We start from the raw sequence: 23,851 nt of genomic DNA on the forward strand, positions 1-23,851 counted from the left end.
CTTGTTTCTAGACTAAATATCCAAGGTACATTCCTTGTGTCTGCTATTTTGTAGTCGCATTAAGCTCTGATGGTTTTTCTCTCATCACCAGAGTGGTTGTGCCAAAGCATGGGAATATCTTAGACTTGGTACCTCGGTGTGGTACAAACTGGTCAATGTGTCATCCTTTGTAAACAAGAAAACTGTGATGGGATGCTAGTCAACATTGAACTGATTCGGATGCATGCACTACTTGAATAGTATGATGAGAAATAAAACAGTCATTAATAAGATTTCCTTTAATACCTTGTCAGAACAATTTCCATCAAATGTCCGCAAGAATTTATGTGAAATACAATATACTATCTTTTAGTTCTAAACAAAAGGGTAAAAGTGGCAGACAAAGTTTACATGTTTTCAGTAGAAAGCACTTAAAACATTAAGGTAAAAATCAATGGGTCCATTGAAGCCTGGTGCCCGTAACAGCTGCTACAATTAGAAGCTCACATTGTAGTGAGTTTTCTCCCAAAACGGTTGTTGAAACACACTTGTTACAGAAATATGTTGGGTAATAAACTTAATTAACAAAGGCTAGTGTCTGCATATGTAAAATTTCCGCAAGAGAAGATAATTCGCAAAGGTGAGTGAACACTGGAAAGGGTGTGAGACAGGAATAGATAAGTATTGCTTTTCCTAGTTCTTTGTCTCAACTAGTTGTATATTTTATGTTCAGATTGAGCTCATTGCAGAAGGAATTAATTGAACTGCTGCAGAACAATCCATTGAGTAAGGCAACTGTTAGCAAAATTTTTAAAATAGCAGTTTTACTCAGGCTATTGGTTAACGAGCTGCCCCAGTTTTAGAAATAGCCCCCTTATACTATATAGCTAGGGTTACATGATACGTTCACACTTATACGGCACTTATTTTCATATATCATAATGTTAAAGATTAAATGGTATCCATGTTTCCTATTTTGTCATTTTGATGAAATCTTGAAAGTTGAAATAGGTGAAAAGTTATATTTATGCTTTTATGTACTTTTTAATAGTGCTAGTATTTTTAGTATCATTTTTTTTAGTAAAATTAGAAGGCACATTTATTCCAAAAACATACAATTAGTAATTACCCGTAATTTTTTTACAAATAAAAAAAGTTGGAGTCATGGCAATGCTTGCGAAGTTTTGATTGGTTTATTGTAACATGAATTATTAAGCATGCCCCCAGCATTTGCACTGCGTAATTACTATTTAGTACAAGTTTTTGGGTTCAGCAGAAGGAAATCAACAAAATTACAATATTTTTGTAAGATTCTCAACAGATTATATACCACCACAAATGAATGTGAAGTGAATGTACACCATTTAGTCAACCAGAATACTTTACCAAGTATGGCAACTTCTAGTAAGCCAATAAATTCTTTCATATCTCAACATTTGTGTTGCTGTTTGCTATTATATCATAACCTTATTAAACTGTTATCGGCTACAATTCCTGATAAGTTTATTCATGAGTACAGCTAGGCTTTTCAATTGACTCTATTATACACTTAAACTATTTTGGTCTTCTTCTATGTAAATGGGTTTGGAAACGTGTCATCAAATTCAGCTCCTTAAAAGCCTGATGCTTTAGACAAGTTTAGAGTGTTTAGTTTTACAGATTTAACTCAGGGAGGTGAACAGAAAAACTGCAAGTAGATATCACTCAATCATGTGGTTTAATAAAGGTAATATATCTCACAGCTCATGCATGAACTCTGTAAATTGCAAAAATTAATCGTCAATGTATATTTACTTCTACATCTATGCGTGTTGGCAGAAGATGCAGCGAGGTGAGCTTGCGATCCTGATGGTTATATTCTCAGCAGGCTGCTGGTCAGAAGTTCATGCAGCATCGATAGATACAAAAATAGTTGGAGTATTTGATAACCAGTCACTGAGTGAGGTGTTCACTAGAGTGTTAGAAACTCTGGAACTTGAGATTGGGTATGCTTTATTACAAGTTGAAAGTACTTGAGACAATGCAAAGACTTAATTTTATTAGCTTGATTTTAATCAACTTCTAATAGAACTTAATACGGTTTATAAAGCAGTACTTAATAATACTATATAACATATGCTACCATATACTACTATATAACATATACTACCCTATAATACGATATAACATATGCTGCCTTATACTACTATATAACATATGCTACCTTATACTACTATATAACATATGCTACCTTATACTACTATATAACATATGCTACCTTATACTACTATATAACATATGCTACCTTATACTACTATATAACATATGCTACCTTATACTACTATATAGCATATGCTACCTTATACTACTATATAACATATGCTACCTTATACTACTATATAACATATGCTACCTTATACTACTATATAACATATGCTACCTTATACTACTATATAACATATACTACCTTATACTACTATATAACATATGCTACCTTATAATACTATATAACATATACTACCTTATACTACTATATAACATATGCTACCTTATACTATTATATAACATATGCTACCTTATACTACTATATAACATATGCTACCTTATACTACTATATAACATATGCTACCTTATACTACTATATAACATATGCTACCTTATACTACTATATAACATATGCTACCTTATACTATTATATAACATATGCTACCTTATACTACTATATAACATATGCTACCTTATACTACTATATAACATATGCTACCTTATACTATTATATAACATATGCTACCTTATACTACTATATAACATATGCTACCTTATACTACTATATAGCATATGCTACCTTATACTATTATATAACATATGCTACCTTATACTACTATATAACATATGCTGCCTTATACTACTATATAACATATACTACCTTATACTACTATATAACATATGCTACCTTATACTACTATATAACATATGCTACCTTATACTACTATATAACATATGCTACCTTATACTATTATATAACATATGCTACCTTATACTACTATATAACATATGCTACCTTATACTACTATATAACATATACTACCTTATACTACTATATAACATATGCTACCTTATACTACTATATAACATATGCTGCCTTATACTACTATATAACATATGCTACCTTATACTACTATATAGCATATGCTACCTTATACTACTATATAACATATGCTACCTTATACTACTATATAACATATGCTACCTTATACTACTATATAACATATGCTACCTTATACTATTATATAACATATGCTACCTTATACTACTATATAACATATACTACCTTATAATACTATATAACATATACTACCTTATACTACTATATAACATATGCTACCTTATACTACTATATAGCATATGCTACCTTATACTACTATATAACATATGCTACCTTATACTACTATATAACATATGCTACCTTATACTACTATATAACATATGCTACCTTATACTACTATATAGCATATGCTACCTTATACTACTATATAACATATGCTACCTTATACTACTATATAACATATGCTACCTTATACTACTATATAACATATGCTACCTTATACTATTATATAACATATGCTACCTTATACTACTATATAACATATACTACCTTATAATACTATATAACATATACTACCTTATACTACTATATAACATATGCTACCTTATACTACTATATAACATATGCTACCTTATACTACTATATAACATATGCTGCCTTATGCTACTATATAACATATGCTGCCTTATACTACTATATAACATATGCTACCTTATACTACTATATAACATATGCTACCTTATACTACTATATAACATATGCTACCTTATACTACTATATAACATATGCTACCTTATACTACTATATAACATATGCTACCTTATAATACTATATAACATATACTACCTTATACTACTATATAACATATGCTACCTTATACTACTATATAACATATGCTACCTTATACTACTATATAACATATGCTACCTTATACTACTATATAACATATGCTACCTTATACTACTATATAACATATACTACCTTATACTACTATATAACATATGCTACCTTATACTACTATATAACATATGCTACCTTATACTACTATATAACATATGCTACCTTATACTACTATATAACATATGCTACCTTATACTACTATATAACATATGCTACCTTATAATACTATATAACATATACTACCTTATACTACTATATAACATATGCTACCTTATACTACTATATAACATATGCTACCTTATACTACTATATAACATATGCTACCTTATACTATTATATAACATATGCTACCTTATACTATTATATAACATATGCTACCTTATACTACTATATAACATATGCTACCTTATACTACTATATAACATATGCTACCTTATAATACTATATAACATATACTACCTTATACTACTATATAACATATACTACCTTATACTACTATATAACATATGCTACCTTATACTACTATATAACATATGCTACCTTATACTACTATATAACATATGCTACCTTATACTACTATATAACATATGCTACCTTATACTACTATATAACATATGCTACCTTATACTACTATATAACATATGCTACCTTATACTACTATATAACATATGCTACCTTATAATACTATATAACATATACTACCTTATACTACTATATAACATATGCTACCTTATACTATTATATAACATATACTACCTTATACTACTATATAACATATGCTACCTTATACTACTATATAACATATGCTACCTTATACTACTATATAGCATATGCTACCTTATACTACTATATAACATATGCTACCTTATACTACTATATAACATATGCTACCTTATACTACTATATAGCATATGCTACCTTATACTATTATATAACATATGCTACCTTATACTACTATATAACATATGCTACCTTATACTACTATATAACATATGCTACCTTATACTACTATATAACATATGCTACCTTATAATACTATATAACATATACTACCTTATAATACTACATGTATATAACATATACTACCTTGTAATACTATATAACATACACTACATTATGATACAATATAACATATATTACCTTATAACACTATATAACATATAACATATACTACCTTATAATACTATATAATATATACTACCTTAAAATACTATATAACATACAATACCTTATAATATTTCACATGTAAATCATACACTACCTTTTCTAGCCAGCATTTTTGTTCTTGAAAAAATTTAAAACATTTTTGATAAACTAGACGAAAAAAAACTTGAAGCAAGTGTATATTGGAACAGATGCAAAACGGAATTCATTAGATTATTTGAAATTGCAGTTTAGTAAATTGAATCGCAGCTTTGAAGCTAAAAGACTGAAAGCTTGACTAAGCTTATTGATCTATATTTGATTACAGAAATGTTGATACTCTACCAAAGTTATGCTTAGGTGAATAAAGTATTTTAGTACTGAGTGTAAACAAACTATTTTCGGTAAATTCTTCTTAGTTATTGTCTTGTTTAAAAGTTGTTATATGCAAGCTGATCTCACTGAGTTTATTACAACTTTTGGCAGGTATGAATTATTCACCATTGGAGAAGAGATTGGACTCGAGAGCTCCTTAATAGAATATGTATGCACAACTGACAATATCCTGTTTATATACACAGTCTTATCACTCACTCCCAGTCTCCACATCAACATTCTCTCTTCCATATCTATGGTTCGGGTCATACCAGTGTTTGTGTATGATACTACAGCTACTGCTACCTCAGGCCACGTGAGTTTTTTTAGATTCAGGGCTAGCTCCTTGAACTTAGTGGTGTGTGCAGTGTCTTTTTTCTAAGGATGTAGCTGTTCACCAACCATTCAGATTACTTAAATGACATACTAGCAGCAACAGATAGTTTAGAATACCAGCAGGCATACGATACTAGCTGAGTAATACATATATGTGTAGTGTGTGTGTCAGATGGTTTAAAGAAACAAGTTGTCGATAGCAAATAGATTAGCTTTCAACATATAGTAAAAGACCATTTCTCATTATGCTTGTAGAAATAAATGGAGATACAACTTGCAAATTATACATCACAAAAAATGCTAATAATTTAACTATTAAAATTCTGTTTTACTGTAGCTCGTAAGGCAAGTTAATACTGCTCACAAATCTGTGGAGTTATTCTCACAACAATTGCATAAAAGTACATTCATTTTCATCTATATCTAATGAAAACTAGGCTGACTCCAACAACTGAAAACAATTAGACTGAGTTAAAGGTACTGGAGATTCAATTGAGTAAGATTATAATAAAAATCTTTTTTGTACATTTTCATTGTTCAATTTTAAAATTAATGCTAGTGACAAAATAACATCATCGATGGTTGTACAAAATCATGATAAACTATGCTGGCTGGGCACATATGAAGCACCTAACATATATCACCTAACCAGCCATACCACGGACACAGCATCCAACATGTAACGGGCCACATCTAGGACACCTGTGACTTACCTGTGACACAACACATGGCACAAGACCTGATATCTCAGCTTGTAGTCATGTATTAGGTCATACAGCGTGTCAGTAGTATGGTACTTGTGCTATGCTGCCTGCATTGTTTGGAACTACAGCCATCGACACACCATCAGTTCAAATCAGAAAACCAGGATACCAGTAGAAATCTTTGAGCAAGTCTAGTTAGGGCTGACAAATAATAAACTGGCGATGAGGTCATATCCTTTTATTTATACCGATATCTTCGGCACTTGAAGGATGTTTTTTCCTGTCTTTCTCTACAACTATCCTACCGGCTATGTTGAACTGTATGTAAACAGCACTTGTTTGTTCATTTCGGTGAAAGAGCACAATATGTACACACGCAATATGAGTTCACACACTTCATACTGCACTAGCCATGTCTGGTGAAGCAGGCCGCACCGGATACGCCTGCATAATGTTAAACATAGATGCTGCAGTGCGCACTTCCTTTTTAAGAGAGGCTCAAGTGTAAACTGAAGTCAATATTGTTTTTTTCTAGGCAAAAATCAATTTGCTGCTACAAGTTAAGTTGTGGAATTGTTTATCTACAACAGATATGAACTCTCTTTGTACTCTCTCACTCTTTACACACTCATTCATAAGAGCTGACATCAGGAGAGAGAGAAACTAGAGATTGCTGTTTACAGTGAAAATCAAAATATCGATCTCTGTCTTTATTCATGTAACTTAAGTTGTACTACAAGAACATAGTCAAGTACCGGGCAGATATCTAATACAACTTCTGAATGTGACCAATCAATAAATTCTCAGTAGCATAGACTGTGAGCAATCAATATTAAAGGTTTACATGTTTGGTACTATCTTTTATTACAAGTGAGTGAGATCTCACTCTTTTTTCTTTGCATCGATGAGTCTAGTTTTGTAACTCGTATCTAGTCATTTCTATGTATAATGGTTTTAGATGTTCTATTACTACAACATAGTCTGCTTTATAAATGTAACTTCTAGATATGTGTCAGCGTTTAAACTGTGTACCAGCATCAAAACTAACTTGAAAGCAAGCTTTTAGGTTGTAGACATGACTTCTATTTGTATCTTTACTAGTATTAGTCACCAGTACAAACACATTGTATACCAAACTGTGCGAACCTTGTGTACTCATTGCTAAAACTGTGTAGTATCTTGTAAACTGAGTATATTGATGATAATCTGTTTAGTCTCAACATCATCTTCTTCTACTGTACATACATGTAGATAGTCTATTTAATTGTGTGACACGCTGCCGCGCTACTTATGTGATCCTGTGGTTTGTGAGGGGCCCATATCCATTTGTCTATCATCTCTGTGCGCATGAGTAGATCTTTGAAAATCGGTCTGATTTATCTAGCAACAGGATATGGATATCCTGAGAAGTTATAGTCTGTGGATGCCCTAGAAGTTGTCTACTTTTTGCCCCTTCTATGACTGCTAGGTCAGGTGGTTAGAAGATGATTTACTCTACTATATGAACAGCAAAAGAGATGATGAAGGAAGGGCTATTGCTGACCTCATCTCTGCATCCAATTTCCCTCATGTTGACATCCTCATGCAGGCAGGGTATGAGTATGATGGATTCCAAACTCTGGTCAAAGATTTGTTTGTCGATGGCCATGAGAAGGAAACAATAGAATTAGTATTCCCCAAAGAAGATTCTGTAAACAACCTTCTCATACGATTACAGAACTCTATGAGTGCTCGAGAGGTGAGACAATTCAATAAAAAGTAATGATAACTCCAATCAATAAAAAGTAATGATAACTCCAATCAATAATGAGTAATATTTACTCCAGTTAGAGAGTAATGATAACTCCAAATTCTTGACCATTCAATAACCAGTTCAAGTTTTATATTCTCTAATAAAGTTGAGTCATAATCTTATAGGTTGGGAGTCAATAGAGCGATCAATAGATCTATTTTTGTTACTTTTATTCTTTGGGCCACTAAGCTTTCATTTAAATAGCTCAAGTCATTATAACAATGGTCATTTGTCTAGATATGATTAAGAAACACATTTTTTCATAAACACTTGAGATTAGCTCTGAACTTGAGAACTGAAAGACCTTTAAGGGAGATAACTTCTAATACCGATTTCATGTTATACTGTAGCTGCTAGCCTGAGGAATAGGCAGCTGGCATCATTTAATCTACTGCTATTGCTTGTCACAGAGCACGCTATCAACATAGCAATCTAACATATCTTTGTATATGTCGCATTAGGTTAAAATGAGAGCTCATAGCATAAGCTACTCTGTTGTCATATAATAATAGATATCTCATGCAAAACATTATTTTTTCAGGTCAACATACAGCTGACAAGTCCTCTTATGGTGAGCTATTTAGCCAATTACTTTTGTTAGAGTTGCATTATACTACTTAAGGATGACTTGACACTATTTACTGCTCTAAATAATACCATATTTTAACCATTTCAGTGCCACAAATATGGGGTAATCCGAGTGAAACCCTCATAAATATTTTTTGCATAAAGCAACATGATCTAAATGTGAAAACTAAATATACTTTTTCATTTTTGTTCATTGTTATTTGATTAAAATATACTAATCTTTTGCTTGGGAATGTGTTTAACCATTTCACTAGTTTCTGTACTGTGCTAATCTATTAATTTATTAAAAAACTTTTTCAAAATTTGTGCTCAGCTGATGAAAAGATTATCTATAGTTCAATCAAACTAAAGGCAAACTATAAACACATTTATCTATATACATATGTATGTTCGTCTACGTGTATATACCTCCTACTCTTAGCAGAGCGAGCAGACTGTCGCAAAGTTGTCTTCACTATGTGAAAGTTGTCTTTACTACATGTATGTGCAAAGTTGTCTTTACTATGTGCAAAGCTGTCTTCATTATGTACAAAGTTGTCTTAATTAAGGCCAAAGTTGTCTTCACAATGTGCAAAGTTCCCTTCACTATGCGCCAAGGTTTTTTTCACTGGGTGTAAAGTTGTCTTAACTAAGGGCAAAGTTGTCTTCACTGTGTGCAAAGTTGTCTCAATATGTGCAAAAGTGTCTTCAATGCGTGCAAAGTAAATTTTTGGCTCAGTTCAGCAAAATGCTTACAAATGAAACAAAAATCAGTTTGACATGTTTTGTTTTAAGTTGTGGTATTTCTAAAATCGCGAAAAGAAATTTACACAAAGTTGATGTGAGCCAAGCTTATTTTGTTTCACCAGACATCATGACAGGCGTTACAGGTTCTCATTGCTGTAGGACCAGCATGATGCCTCCTTGGAGGTATTTCTGGTACACTGTTATCCAAGCATAATTCATGACCTGATAAAAGGAGCCAAACTTCTGTTCCATGATAAGCACATTGTTTGGATTCTGTCTCAAACCGCAGCCGAAGATGCTGATTTGTGAGTCAATTTGCAACATTTTGACAACTTGTAGCAGGTCACTGAGTGCATTCACATACAGCAGTGTGTATAATTACATTCTTTGCCATAAGATCAGTCACTCTTGTTACATGGCTACACTAATAACTGATGCAAATGCAAAAGATACAACAGATATCTTCTGAGACATTTTCTATCATTGCCATTTTTCCTTTTCTATGCAGTACTATGTGTGATCAAACGAATTTGTCTATGGCAAGAAAAATATTCTATTGGCTTGTTTGTTCATAATTTCTGAGGTTTCTATCTTTAACCTATACCCATATGTCTGTTCAGGTTCTAAAAAATATTGATTCCACTTCTACAGTTCCTATTAAGATGGCTGTTTCCTGTAGACTCCGCTCACTAATGTCAGATATGATCACACTAAGCCTGCCAGCACTTGACCATGATTGGATGAAGAACACTATTTCTTTTATTTACGAAAAGCTTAGCTCGGGCCATCATCAGTTGCTTCGCAAAGAAACGAGCTGTGAGGATGGGGAGGCTGATGTCACCAATATTCTTCAGTGGAAAAGGTGAGAAGTACAAGGATGTACTTTCTCCATTTTTGAGCTCCTCAATCTTTACCATAAGAGACGGTTCCATCCGTCTGTCCGAAAACACAGTTGCAAGTTGAGAGAAAAAATGTATTGATCAGGCTTTGAACTCACAACTTTCAGCTTGGTAGACTAACACATTAACAACTGCGCCGTTGTTGAATAATTGTGTACATAGTTATTACACATGATGATCTATCACAGCACACTAGACTACCAGGGTACTAGTATTAATAATAACAATCATCTTGTTACATTGTGGAATAATTGTATACATAGTTATTACACATGAGGATCTCTCACAGCACACTAGACTACCAGGGTACTAGTATTAATAATAACAACCATCTTGTTACATTGTGGAATAATCGTGTACATAGTTATTACACATGAAGATCTCTCACAGCACACTAGACTATCAGGGTACTAGTATTTATAATAACAACCATCTTGTTACATAGTGGAATAATTGTGTACATAGATATTACACCTAATGATGGCACACTAGACTATCAGGGTACTAGTATTTATAATGGTGTTCAGCTTCTCAACTTGTTTACTCCCAGACCCTTTGACTTTCTATAGAAATCTATATTTATATCAATGAGCTTTATAGTTTCAAAGCATTTGCTATATATCTATAGCTATCTAGCTATATAAGCATCTTCTAGTAAAAGACTTCTATACTAAACATCATCTAAACTAGCGACAATAATGACGAAAAACCTGAACTGGTATCATTATATAGCGTAAAAGGCAAACTGTGTTTTATTAGAAATATAATTTTTGTGAGTTTAATGGTTATGCATATTGTTATCTTTTTGCTCGAGTTTAAAATAAAAATAATATTTTTATAACAGAAAATTAATTGTTTGTTATGATATTTAATTTGCAGTTCGCCACACTGAATGGTAGTTGCTAGTAACTAATACATACTATAAGGAACAGGAACGACATATAGCTGAGTTGTTATCAGTGACAAGCTGGTACATATTCCTAGCTAACAAAAATGAATACAAAGAAAATAGCTTTTAAGAAGAGTCCTTTAGTTCTATTCTTGTCATGACAAATGGTGACACAGTAAGCTAATTAAGTTTGCTGTTTCAGAGCTGGTTTGTTTGCTTTCTAGATATATAAATGACGCTGACCTCGCTGACTCCGGAGTCCTCAACTATTACAGCTATAATATCAACATCAAACTTTACAATGAGAGCCACTGGAAGAAAATTGCTCACATCAACTCTGAGACTTCACAGCCTACGAGCCTTCTTCGAGACTACCTGAAGAGAAATGTCTCGCAAGTTTGTTCATCTAGCAGATATCTAATTTAGATATAGTTATAAAGACTGTTTACAGAGCTGTAGACGTGGGACAACACATGTTCGTTCTCTTGTTGCATTAACGAACCCCTCCAGTGTATGTAGCTGACAAAGGAAATAAGTGTTCATGGTTGCAAAAAGTCTTACAGAAAGACCTCCACCCTCTGGTATATATTACACTCTCTGGTACATATTACACCCTCTGGTATATATTACACTCTCTGGTACATATTACACCTTCTGATACGTATTACACCCTCTGGTACATATTACACTCTCTGGTACATATTACACCCTCAGGTACGTATTACACCATCTGATACGTATTACACCCTCTGGTACGTATTACACCCTCTGGTACATATTACACCCTCTGGTACATATTACACCCTCTGGTACATATTACACCCTCTGGTACATATTACACCCTCTGGTTCATATTACACCCTCTGGTACATATTACACCCTCTGGTACATATTACACCCTCTGGTATATATTACACTCTCTGGTATATATTACACTCTCTGGTTCATATTACACCCTCTGGTACATATTACACCCTGTGGTATATATTACACTCTCTGGTACATATTACACCTTCTGGTACATATTACACCCTCTGGTACACATTACACTCTCTGGTATATATTACACTTTCTGGTACAAATTACACCCTTTTGAGATTTGAAAGTTAATCCAAGTTCTGTACCAAAGATTTGGAGAATATTTTCAAATTTTTTTACCACTTTTTTAAGCACATATATAATGTAATGGTTATTCCTTCCTCTTCATAGTTAAGATAAACATAAGTCACTTACTAAGCAGACGGATGAAATGAGGCCTATCTGTTTTGCTAAGAATTATTGATGAACTACGCAATTATTTTTAGAGAGAGATGTTTACGGTCGTTACTGTACTAGATAAACCTTTTTCTATGGGAATGATACCAGTGACTTTCGATGGAGGAGAGCATTGCCCTACTCCATCTATTCCTTGTTTGATGATTCCAGAGACCGTAATCGCCTCTTCTGGTTACTCAGCAGATATTGTCAAACAGATCTTTCGAGGTAAGTATTATTTCCAGTTGTCATGGTGACTTCTAGATACAGTACAGATAGATATATGGCTGCCAACCTACAGTAACGCTATTCAAATCACAAAACTGCCTGCCACGTTTTAAAGACTTCTGAATTCTGCTAAATATTTCAGACTACAGCCACAATGTAGAGCAACCAGAAAGGCCTTACAATACAACCTGTTGTGAGGGCCTCTGCATTGACCTTCTTCAGAGTCTGTCGGTTGAGCTGCAGTTCGACTACCAGCTCTACATTGTCCCTGATGGCCAGTGGGGAGCCTTTGATGTTGATAAGGGCAGCTGGTCTGGACTTGTCAGAGAGCTGCTAGATGGTAAAATAATTGAAGTTTTGATAAAATAGGACAACTTCCATTTTTATCCGTTTGTCGATCAGATCTGATAAACTTACCTCTTAATTAAAAACAAAAACCTTTCCAAAAACCCCCTGTATACTATCTTGCTAATTTGATGCACTATATAGTTAAATAACATTGTAGTTTTTACTGAAAATTATTTGTATATAAAAATCTCAGTGCCTATCATTTGTTATTTGTGTGTCCAGTTATAGTCATAAAGTTTCAGGTATGAAAAGTTCACTGTGCAGTGGATTTGAACTCAAAGCCTCCAGTTCTGCAGACAGGCTAGCTTAACCACTGTGCCAATGAGCCACGCAAGCTACTTGCGATACCATGGAACAACTGTGGACATAGTTATTACACCTGTCAATCTTTCATGGCGATTGGTTAAAATACTGACACTTCTTGGTTGAGCTAACTTACTAAGAAAGATTTACTAGAAGAAAAATAATACCTGCGCAGACTCCAAAAATATATAGTTATATAAATATAGCATAACCTTAATATTAAACTTATAGCACACGAAGAAATAAACATTTAAAAGTTAGATGATTAATAAATGTTGATTTTCTGTGCAAAAACTTTTTTATTATCATAACAACACTTTTATACAATAATGTTATTAATCAATAGGAGTGTTTTTATGGTGAGTTTAATCAAATGTGAATTTTTTCAATAGTGAACCAATAATATATGAGATTTGATTAATATCTGATGTGTGGTCAATGAGGAAACATTTAGGATAAAACTTAAATGACTCGCTGAATGAGAGCTATAGTAGATATCTTGCAACTATCTGCTACTTCTGTCTATACTTTCCTATCTATTACTAATGATATCCACTATTTGCCCATAGGTCGGGCTGACATGGTTGTGGGGCCCTTCAGCATCACAGCAGAGCGATCAGCTGTCATTAGGTACTCCGCACCATTTTTCTACTCTGGATTCTCACTTATGAGCATACGAAGACAAAACGATGACACTAAATGGCTCTCATACCTCAATCCATACCCCTTTAACGCATGGATCATCATCATCCTTGCTGCTTGCTTCACCTTCTCCATATTGGTATATGCTTCAGCTCATTCTTGCAGTTTCCTTGAAGATAACCACTAGGCCAAGGTTGAATTCTGATATCAAGTACAGCATCACTATTTGTTGGCTGACTATTGTTCAAAGAAGAAATATGAGACAATAAAAACCTTGCCTATCTGAAGATAATTTTTCTGAAATAAGATTAACTAGATGTAGGTATGTTTTCTTCATTAGAGTATTATAATTATAGCACAGTCAATTCTCATACTATTTGCAGACTACAGTGACTCTGCTGACCTTGACATAAATATCTTGGTATTTTAACAGTGCTAATTTAGCTGCGCAATAAACTTGCTGACGCTCTTAATCATTGGTATACATGTGCAGTCACACCGAGAATGTTAAAAGACATCTTATTTGTAAATGTTTCCAACTTCAGATTCCTGACTTAAGTGAAGCAGCAAAAGTGTAAAGAAATTTTTGAATCTTATTCAGAGAGTACTTCGGTTTGTCAACTTGTATCCCTACTAATAACCTGTAACACTATTGACAGCTTGTATCCCTACTAATAACCTGTAACACTACTGACAGCTTGTATCTCTACTAATAACCTGTAACACTACTAATAACCTGTAACACTACTGACAGCTTGTATCCCTACTAATAACCTGTAACACTACTAATAGCCTGTAACACTACTGACAGCTTGTATCCCTACTAATAACCTGTAACACGACTGACAGCTTGTATCCCTACTAATAACCTGTAACACTACTGACAGCTTGTATCCTACTAATAACCTGTAACACTGCTGACAGCTTGTAACTCTCCTGACTATAAACTGTTATGATTGGTTACATAATAATGTCGTAGGTCACTGTAATAAGTATCAATATAATGGCTAACAACTCGACAGGTTTTAATACTGCTTTTTATTAAATTCACAAGAATATTCCTTTTACACAATGAGTCACAATTATATACAGTAACCTATGTGCCTTCCATAAAAACAAATAAATTGGTTATTAAAGGGCTTCTTTGAGTGGCGCAACCCTCGAGGTACGAATGCATCACATGACAAGGATAAACAATCTTACACACTTGGCACAGCCATTATGGCAGTCTTCTCTCTCATGAGTGGTAAGTAGGTGCCCTGGTCTCTACCCTCTTGTTGTATTACGCACTTTCCTATTTGGGTAATATGTATATGTATATGCTAGGTTTGAAGCTATCGGACTCCTTCCTGTTTATTGCAGTTTCCTGTACATCTGAGTTAAGGTTAGTCGAAAGGAAAGCTTAACTACTCATCTACTTTTTATGTAAAACTATTTCTTTGATGTATTTCTAGCTTTACCCTCTGAATTAAATAGTAAAGGTTTATATGCAATATTTGTAACTTTTAAATAATTAATTATTAAGCCACAGGCCAAGTTAGCAAAATTTGAAACAAAAACAAACCTCATACCTACATGTATACATGTATAAAGATTTTTTTCAGTACCAAATTCATCAAAACTCCTTTTGTAGTTAAATATAATTTTACAGTCAGGATATATAGTCAGCATTTGTGATTGATGAATTTTGACTCTTGTAAGGGAACACAATTTCTACCAAATCTCCTGTCAGCTGGCCTGGAAAATGGATTCAGAATGTGTGGGGATTCTTCTCCATAATATACCTGTCAGTATACACGGCTAATCTTACTTCTTCGATTGCTGACAGCACAAGCCTTTTTTCCTTCACCGGCATACGTGACGAGAAGGTAACTCCTTAAGAGATACATCATTACTCATAACTACCGTGACGAGGAGGTAACTCCTTAATAGATACATCATTACTCATAACTACTGTGACGAGAAGGTAACTCCTTAAGAGATACATCATTACTCATAACTACCTATCTTCTGGCAGTAACCTTAATTTTTGGATAATTAACCATTTTTTCGGAACTTTAATTAAGTTTTTTTTCCAAATTTGTTGCTTGATCCTTGAACAACATATAACTTTTAGTTGAGCACCAACTGCCCAGTAACCGTTCCTCCATCTGTTGGAGGAAGTTGGTTTCATTATGTCAATTAGTTCAGCCGTAGTCACAAATAATTAGAATATGAATAAATTTTGTCAAAGCAAGGGTTGTCTCAAAGTTTTTTTGAGTGTCACTAGTCCCAAAACATGGTTGTCTATACGTATTCTAATGAGTTCTAATGAAAACTAAACTTCTAGAATTTGGTATTACGCAACATCCTATGGTCTTATGATAGTAGAGACACAGGCTAAGGTTAGAAACTAGAGTGTATTTACTAAATGGCTAGTCAGCATTGTTCCTACTCTTGAGTAAGATAGACACGTGAATTTAGGAAGGGATTAGTGTAGTAGACAATACACTGAATATTCTTTTTGTTATTACATACAAGAAATCGGTAAATGACTGTTGGTTTGATTTGCAATAATTACAGCTGAAGAAGTTGAACGTCGCTGCCCCAAGTAATGGTGCTATAGAGCAGTACATCAAACTCATTGAGCCTCAACTCTATAAAAATATGAAATATTACAGTATCGAAACTATTGAGGAAGGAATAGCTCAGCTCAGGTGATGCAGCTATGCTTTGCTTGTCATATTTCACCGGCTCATTTGATACTGTCTCTGATGGTGGTGGTTCAACAGCCAATCAGCATGCTTTTCATACTCCACTCTCAAGCATATGTCTATTATGTAACCTGACTGTATATGTATATTGTGTAACCTGATTGTAGCTGTCTAATATGTAACCTCAATGCATATGAACATTATGTAACCTGACTGTATCTGTCTATTATGTAACCTCACTGCATATGTACATTATGTAACCTGACTGTATATGTATATTGTGTAACCTGATTGTATCTGTCTAATATGTAACCTCAATGCATATGAACATTATGTAACCTGACTGTATCTGTCTATTATGTAACCTCACTGCATATGTACATTATGTAACCTGACTGTATATGTATATTGTGTAACCTGATTGTATCTGTCTAATATGTAACCTCAATGCATATGAACATTATGTAACCTGACTGTATCTGTCTATTATGTAACCTCACTGCATATGTACATTATGTAACCTGACTGTATGTCTATTATGTAACTTGACTGTATCTGTCTTTTATGTAACCTGACTGCATATGTACATGATGCAAGCTGATTGCATGTGTCTACTATGCAACCTGACTGTATCTGTCTACTATGTAACCTGACTGTCAGTATCTGTCTATTATGTAACCTGACTGTATCTGTCTTTTATGTAACCTGACTGTAGATGTCTACTGCGTAACCTGATTGTATATGTCGACTATGTAACCTGATTGTATCTGTCTATTGCGTAACCTGATTGTATCTGTCTATTGCGTAACCTGATTGCATATGTATATTATGTAACCTGAATGTATATGTATATTATGTAACCTGACTGTATATGTATATTATGTAACCTGACTGTACATGTATATTTTGTAACTTGACTGTATATGTTTATTATGTAACCTGACTGTATATGCCTACTATATAACCTGACTGTATATGCCTACTATGTAATCTGGCTGCATATGAAACCTGCATATGGTAATTGACTTTTTTATGACAGGGATGGCAGGTTAGATGTATGGATGCATGACACACCAGTTATAGATTACATAATAGCTACCGAAAATAGAAACTGTACCCTTAAGAAACTGCTTACGTTTGCTGTCGATTCCTATGGTATTGGGTTTTCACGAGAAGGAATGACCGAGATTAAGGTAAATATTATTTATTATCCTTGAAAATAGAAACCGTGACATATACACTTAGTTTGTTATCTACCGGTCAACATTGCTTGGTAGACACACGAGATCAATGTTCGATCAATACACAATAATTACAAACGGTTATGAGAATTTAAACAAATACTGTTACAAACAATCTTTTTTTCACAAATCTTTTCTTTGCTCAAAACATTGTTATGAACAACTATCTCTCTGACAGGTTTCTACAGAGTGTAATTTACAGAACAATAATGATGGAGTCCCCGCCAACTTGTGGTACACCAGCAACACTAAGCATTGGCTTTACAACTTATTGATAATACAACATAATATTATAAATACATATAAAATTTTATACTTATTAATAAATATAAAATTGATAACAGATTTGAATAAAAATAATATTCATGATTTTGATTTTGCCTATATCTCAGACTTTGCCGACACGTCACATTCTTATATAATGAAACCAGATGCATCAGTTCAATAGCTGGGAGAATCGTATTTTTCAATAGCAAGACACAAACAGAAACAAAGTTTTTGCCATTGTGACATACCTGTTAATAGTCTATTGAAAGTGTTTTTAAAATTGTAGAGATTTTATTATTTAAACTATCTGAAAAGCAAACATTTTAAATTGTAATAAAAATGCAATAGCCATAAAATATCATAATTGAAACCATCTGAAGAGCAAACATTCGAGAGAGCAAACATTTGAGATTTGAATAAAAATTAATTTAAGAAAAATGGAATAGTCATGAAATATTATAATTATAAACCATCTCTAAAACAAACACTTAAACTTGGATGAAAATTAATTTAATAAAAATGCGATGGTCATGAAATATCATGCGCTTCAGTAGGCATCAACTCTCAGCCTTTGAGCTATCTGCACAGAATATGCTGGGAAATACAATAAAAACATGTTAAGTTTTGTTTCAGGACTCAATCGATGCAAAGATTGTCGACTACCAGATGACTGGCTATATGGAGAAGCTGGAGAATGTCTACTTCTCAAGCGACCAGCCATGCTATGATTACCTTGAAGACGCAAAAAGTATTAGGCTAGAGCTACACAACGCTGCTGGTAATCAACACATTCTATGCCACTATATGTAGTATAATAGTATAATGTTCTGTAGTGCTTCATGTAGCACATTGCACAAGGCACTGTGTTGTACAGAGTAGCACTTGGTTAAGGCATAGTGCATCGTGAAGTAAAAGCCCAGATGTGTTGCGTATTACGTCGCGTTGCACATAGAGTGTTGCGTAACGCATCGCACAGCTCCTTGTAAGTAGCTTACAGAAAACAACGGGATCAATTTAAAAATTTTACAACTGTAGTTCAATTCAGAATTACAGTTGAAAATTGAATTACCAATAAAAATGTATTTGAAAACATTTTTAGCTCCTTTGTTAAAGTTTCTTTCAATAATTTAGAGAATTTACAAAGAAAATAGATGTATTTTGTAATTTATTGAATAATGTATGCTGCTTAAGTAATTCTTAAAGATATTGAACGATCTATTACATAAGATCTGCTTTCTGATGCTTTTGTGATGTGATGGTTTTTGGGTTCTCTTTGAATGGTTCACTATAAAGTTGTCCTCTCTCGCGCAGTTTACAGCATTGTCAAATATTTAAAGCTGATCCACTGTTGGTAATGCAATTGGAGTTACTCTATCATGTGACTTTTGTGAAGCGATGCCTAAGTCAGCATAAGCCTTAGATCTGAGATTATTGTATTAGAAAACAAAGGTTTTTCCTTGCAAAATGTTAAGTTTTATGTTCCATAACCGCCAAGAATGAGTGTGTACGTATTGTAAGTACAAGAAATAGTGGATAACTCCACAATAATGTGAGCTCTGCACTGTTTTCCATTTTGAGCTTGAAGTAAGCTTAATTCATCATCTTCTCATTCTAATTTCTGTAATCTTCTTTATCAGAGAGAAGACAAGTGTTATTTCTACTCCTGCAGTTACGGCAGTACCAATGCTGTCTTTTACAGGACTCTTTGTTACCTTGATGGCATTTGTCGTAATTTGCTTTTTACTGGTTGGCTTGGAGCACCTGGCTTATAAATATCTGGTACCCTACAGTAAACGTCAGCCTGGCAGCTCATTCTGGCGCTCAAAAATAATCATGTTTCTTAATCAGGTAAGTCTGGAGCAGTCTGTATGCACATCAGTAGTTTCTAAAATGCTTCAATGTAAAAATTGTAAAAAGTAAAAACCATTGCTTTTATTTAAGTTTTGTATCAGGTCTAAACTAAACTGCATTAAAATATGAACCTAAATACAATATTATTATTGGCAGTGTTATTAATTAATAATATTATTATTACCAAATATTGTTATTAATTTAGAGACTGCACAGAGCGGTGGAGAAGGATGGAGCTAAGAGCAGCTCAGTGTTTACGCAGTTCTGGAAGAGCCTCATTAGGCTAAAACAGTTTTTTACAGTTGACGAGGTGAGTGCAGACAAGAAATTCGGCCTCTTCTACCAATCAAAACAAAACTCTCTAGTTTAACGAAACAACGAATACTGCTTTACTATCTCATTCATAAGAGATGGGTTTGTCAGTAAAGATAATTGCTCCTTATTAATTTTAAATGTTAACCTTGATTTAGCAAACTGGCAGAGTACATTTTTCTAAAATTTCAAAATAAAATTTATATATTCTAATTCATAAGGTAATTCTAAAAGCTTCATTTATTGCTGCGAAAGTTCTATGTGAAAGGTAGTAATTAATGGGTAATTGTTGACAATATTATGTTTCAAGTTTGTCAGGAAAAGAAAAACAGCGACAACAATACTGAAGGTAAGTCTCTTGATAAGATGTTTGGTGGAACCACCTGAACCTCGTTGCACCATCTAACAAGCCTTGTTACGGCTACAGCTTGTATGCAAAATCATGAGCTCTCAATGTTTGCTACCTACTCACCACGCCAAGGTCTGTTACTGGTAACACCTACTCACCACGCCAAGGTCTGTTTACTGGTAACACCTACTCACCACGCCAAGGTCTGTTTACTGGTAACACCTGCTTACCACGCCAAGGTCTGTTACTGGTAACACCTGCTTGCCATGCCAACGGCTATTACTGGTAACACCCGCTTGCCACGCCAATGTCTATTGCTCGTAACACCTACTTGCCACGCAAATGTCTGTTACTGCTAACACCTGCTTATCACGCCAAGTTCCGTTACTGACGACACCTGCTCGCCATGCCAAGTACTACAACTTAGTGACTCGCAGCACACAGTAAATAATAAAGTATAAAACTCTGGAACAGTTGAAGCTGTGCTGGTGATCTACAATGAAATATTTATTCGTATCTCAAGTTCTGTTTTTTTCCTAAGCTTTAGCATAATTTTCACTTTGCATGTCTTTTAAGTTTAGCGCTTTCTGTTTGAGAATGCAATGAAAATATCTGGTAAATAGAATGTAATCAATAAAAATAACATGTTCTCAACCAACAGATAAAAATGCTTGCTTTTAAGGATACTGACAATGCGAGTAAGTCTCTGTTAGTAATATTTACTTCCATGACAATGGTTAGTCAACAAGTTAAACTGTTTTTTGTTAGCTCAGCTTTAAGAGAGAAGCTGCGAGGAAGATGGATTTCTATGACGTTGTCTGTCAGGTTTATGAGTAAGTACATATATTAGACAAGCGATCTTAAAGAAGCACCTGCCTCAGCACAGCTTAGCTGTCAGGGCATGATACACTTGTGTAGTCACGGAATCAACAAGAAAGTAATTAGTCACTCAGAGAATAGATCAATGGATCACCGTTCCAGCTAACTTATTTATGCCATCTTTAGCATGTTTCTAATTAAAACGGTGTTGTTTCAAGTAATGCCAACCTGCAATCATGTTCTCAAATCAATCTACTGCTTAACTGTTAAAATTTATAAACCTGACTGCAGCCACCAAACAATATTTTATTATTAACACAAATTCTAAGGTACTCGATGTGAAAACTTATTAAAGTCACATGCTTGTATTAAATCACTTCCATGTCTTGAAATTTTTTCCAATAAAAATCTGCTGAGTTCAACTTCAATGAGTGAAGCCTTCAGAATTTGTTACGGATCAAGAAATGACTTATTTCTATGTTTTCTCTTTTTCATACTTTGATACGTGTACTTACTGCAGACGAGAAAAGCATCAACCTTTATCATCAATATTTCTCATGAAAGAGAAAACAAAAAAGGAGGAGGTACACATGAAGCATTGGTTAAGATCTATCATGCCAGCTTTGGGACGATCAGAGTATAGTCCTACTGCATCAAAAAAAGCGGAGAACTGTTTAGGCACATCTTATGCTGAGAGACAAGCACGGATAACAAAACTTCATGGTACTTGGAACAGTTTTAAAATCTGCATAATCCTATCTTTTAGTATAAGTTTAAATAGTGCCTGAAGCCAAATGAGTCCCAATTTCAGAAGAACCATCTAGTATGTGTATTTAAACAAAAAAGTCTGGACTCAAATCAGTATGACCAACTGTAAAAACGTAGCAATACATTTTTGCAAATAAATTTTAGAAAACTCCAAAGAAGAGAATAGAAGGATTCATTCCCATGACCGACAGCATAAACAATTTCCTTTCCAAAGCTCGCAGTTACCTAAACTTCAACTGTTCTGAACAATCAACACAATCTTCAGGTAAATCATAATTCACCTGGACTAAAACTCTCCAGTGTTTATGACCGTTTAACCTGTGAATCTGTAAACTATGCATTTGTAGACTTTCCTTTAGACTGTGCACCTGTAGATTTTGTACTCGCACACCATGTACTTAGACTGTGCGCTTCTAGAAATTTTTAAAAGCCATCCAAAAATTTTAACTTTAGAATTAGTGAGCTATCAATACAGCTATGACCTTGCCTCAATGTAATTTTATTATTCTGAGTGCACTCAGACAAGTACACTACAGGTACTAACATTTGACTTTGCATACCTCTTCACTGCATTCAGCTTTGAAGCAATATAATCTTGTGCTCAAGGCGATGAGCTCGCATTGAGCTGCCTAAAAGAGCTCAGGTATTTTAGTGGGAGTTGCCTACACAACTCTTTATTATCTAACCTAGACTATAATCTCTTCTGAACTTAACTCATCAGTTCTATGGTTGCCATAGCTACTGAGTCAAGTGCTGCTTGATCAGCCTAGCCCGATTCTTATAGTTTAATCAGACTGCCTTACCTAGAAAAAATTTTTGTTTATTAAGTTTTGCCAGTTTCTGGTTGTATTTCCTCTACAGACACCTGCCAACTATAGTTGAGACGAGTGCAGTCAATGTGGCCCCTTGATGCAAACCACCTTGTAGTGATCCTATTGAGTGAACAAGGAAGCAAATATCTGGGGAGCTCTCAACTACAGCCTGTATTATTTCTGGAATAACTAGTTCTTAGTTTAGAAGCAACTGCTACACATATCCAACAATCTCTCACAATACTCATCAGAGATACTTATAATTTGTAAATAGAGTTAGGCCCTGATGTGGATTAAGGTTTAAAATCTAGCTTTCTATTAATGAAGAGCATTGTTTCTGTAGAGGCTTATCAATTCAGCCATTCTAAAATAAAATTGACAACAGTTGCATAGTTGTTAAATTTGGTGAGAGTAGGTATCAACACCCATAGGGAACCTAGCTCATAATTTATATGCTAGTCATTTCATGCTGATGTATTTGAATTAGTACTGCCAGTATAGTAGAATAACTCTATATGCTTTTCATAGGAAGATCTGATGTACCAGTG

General features: G+C 33.9%; 1 protein-coding gene across 1 annotated transcript; it reads left to right on the plus strand.

The window, feature by feature from the left end:
- The first annotated feature begins 8,023 nt into the window (after positions 1-8,023).
- On the plus strand, positions 8,024-20,613 carry LOC137399776 (glutamate receptor ionotropic, NMDA 3A-like). Its single transcript, XM_068085997.1, has 14 exons — positions 8,024-8,260; positions 9,788-9,933; positions 10,308-10,490; positions 11,641-11,812; positions 12,721-12,898; positions 13,041-13,238; positions 14,119-14,330; positions 15,329-15,437; positions 15,893-16,059; positions 16,754-16,887; positions 17,924-18,077; positions 19,026-19,170; positions 20,092-20,240; positions 20,449-20,613. The coding sequence occupies exons 1-14, from the start codon at positions 8,024-8,026 to the stop codon at positions 20,611-20,613; spliced, it is 2,349 nt and encodes a 782-aa protein (XP_067942098.1).
- Positions 20,614-23,851: the final 3,238 nt, after the last annotated feature.

The sequence above is a fragment of the Watersipora subatra genome, chromosome 7 (genome assembly GCF_963576615.1).
Source record: "Watersipora subatra chromosome 7, tzWatSuba1.1, whole genome shotgun sequence".
Lineage (NCBI taxonomy): Eukaryota > Metazoa > Bryozoa > Gymnolaemata > Cheilostomatida > Watersiporidae > Watersipora > Watersipora subatra.

Bases quoted from the DNA above. Each gene is read 5' to 3' on its own strand.
- LOC137399776 (XM_068085997.1), top strand. From the start codon at position 8,024: ATGAACAGCAAAAGAGATGATGAAGGAAGGGCTATTGCTGACCTCATC. The intron at 10,491-11,640 runs GTGAGAAGTACA...TTTGCTTTCTAG, and splicing joins AATATTCTTCAGTGGAAAAG to ATATATAAATGACGCTGACC. The intron at 18,078-19,025 runs GTAAATATTATT...GTTTTGTTTCAG, and splicing joins AAGGAATGACCGAGATTAAG to GACTCAATCGATGCAAAGAT.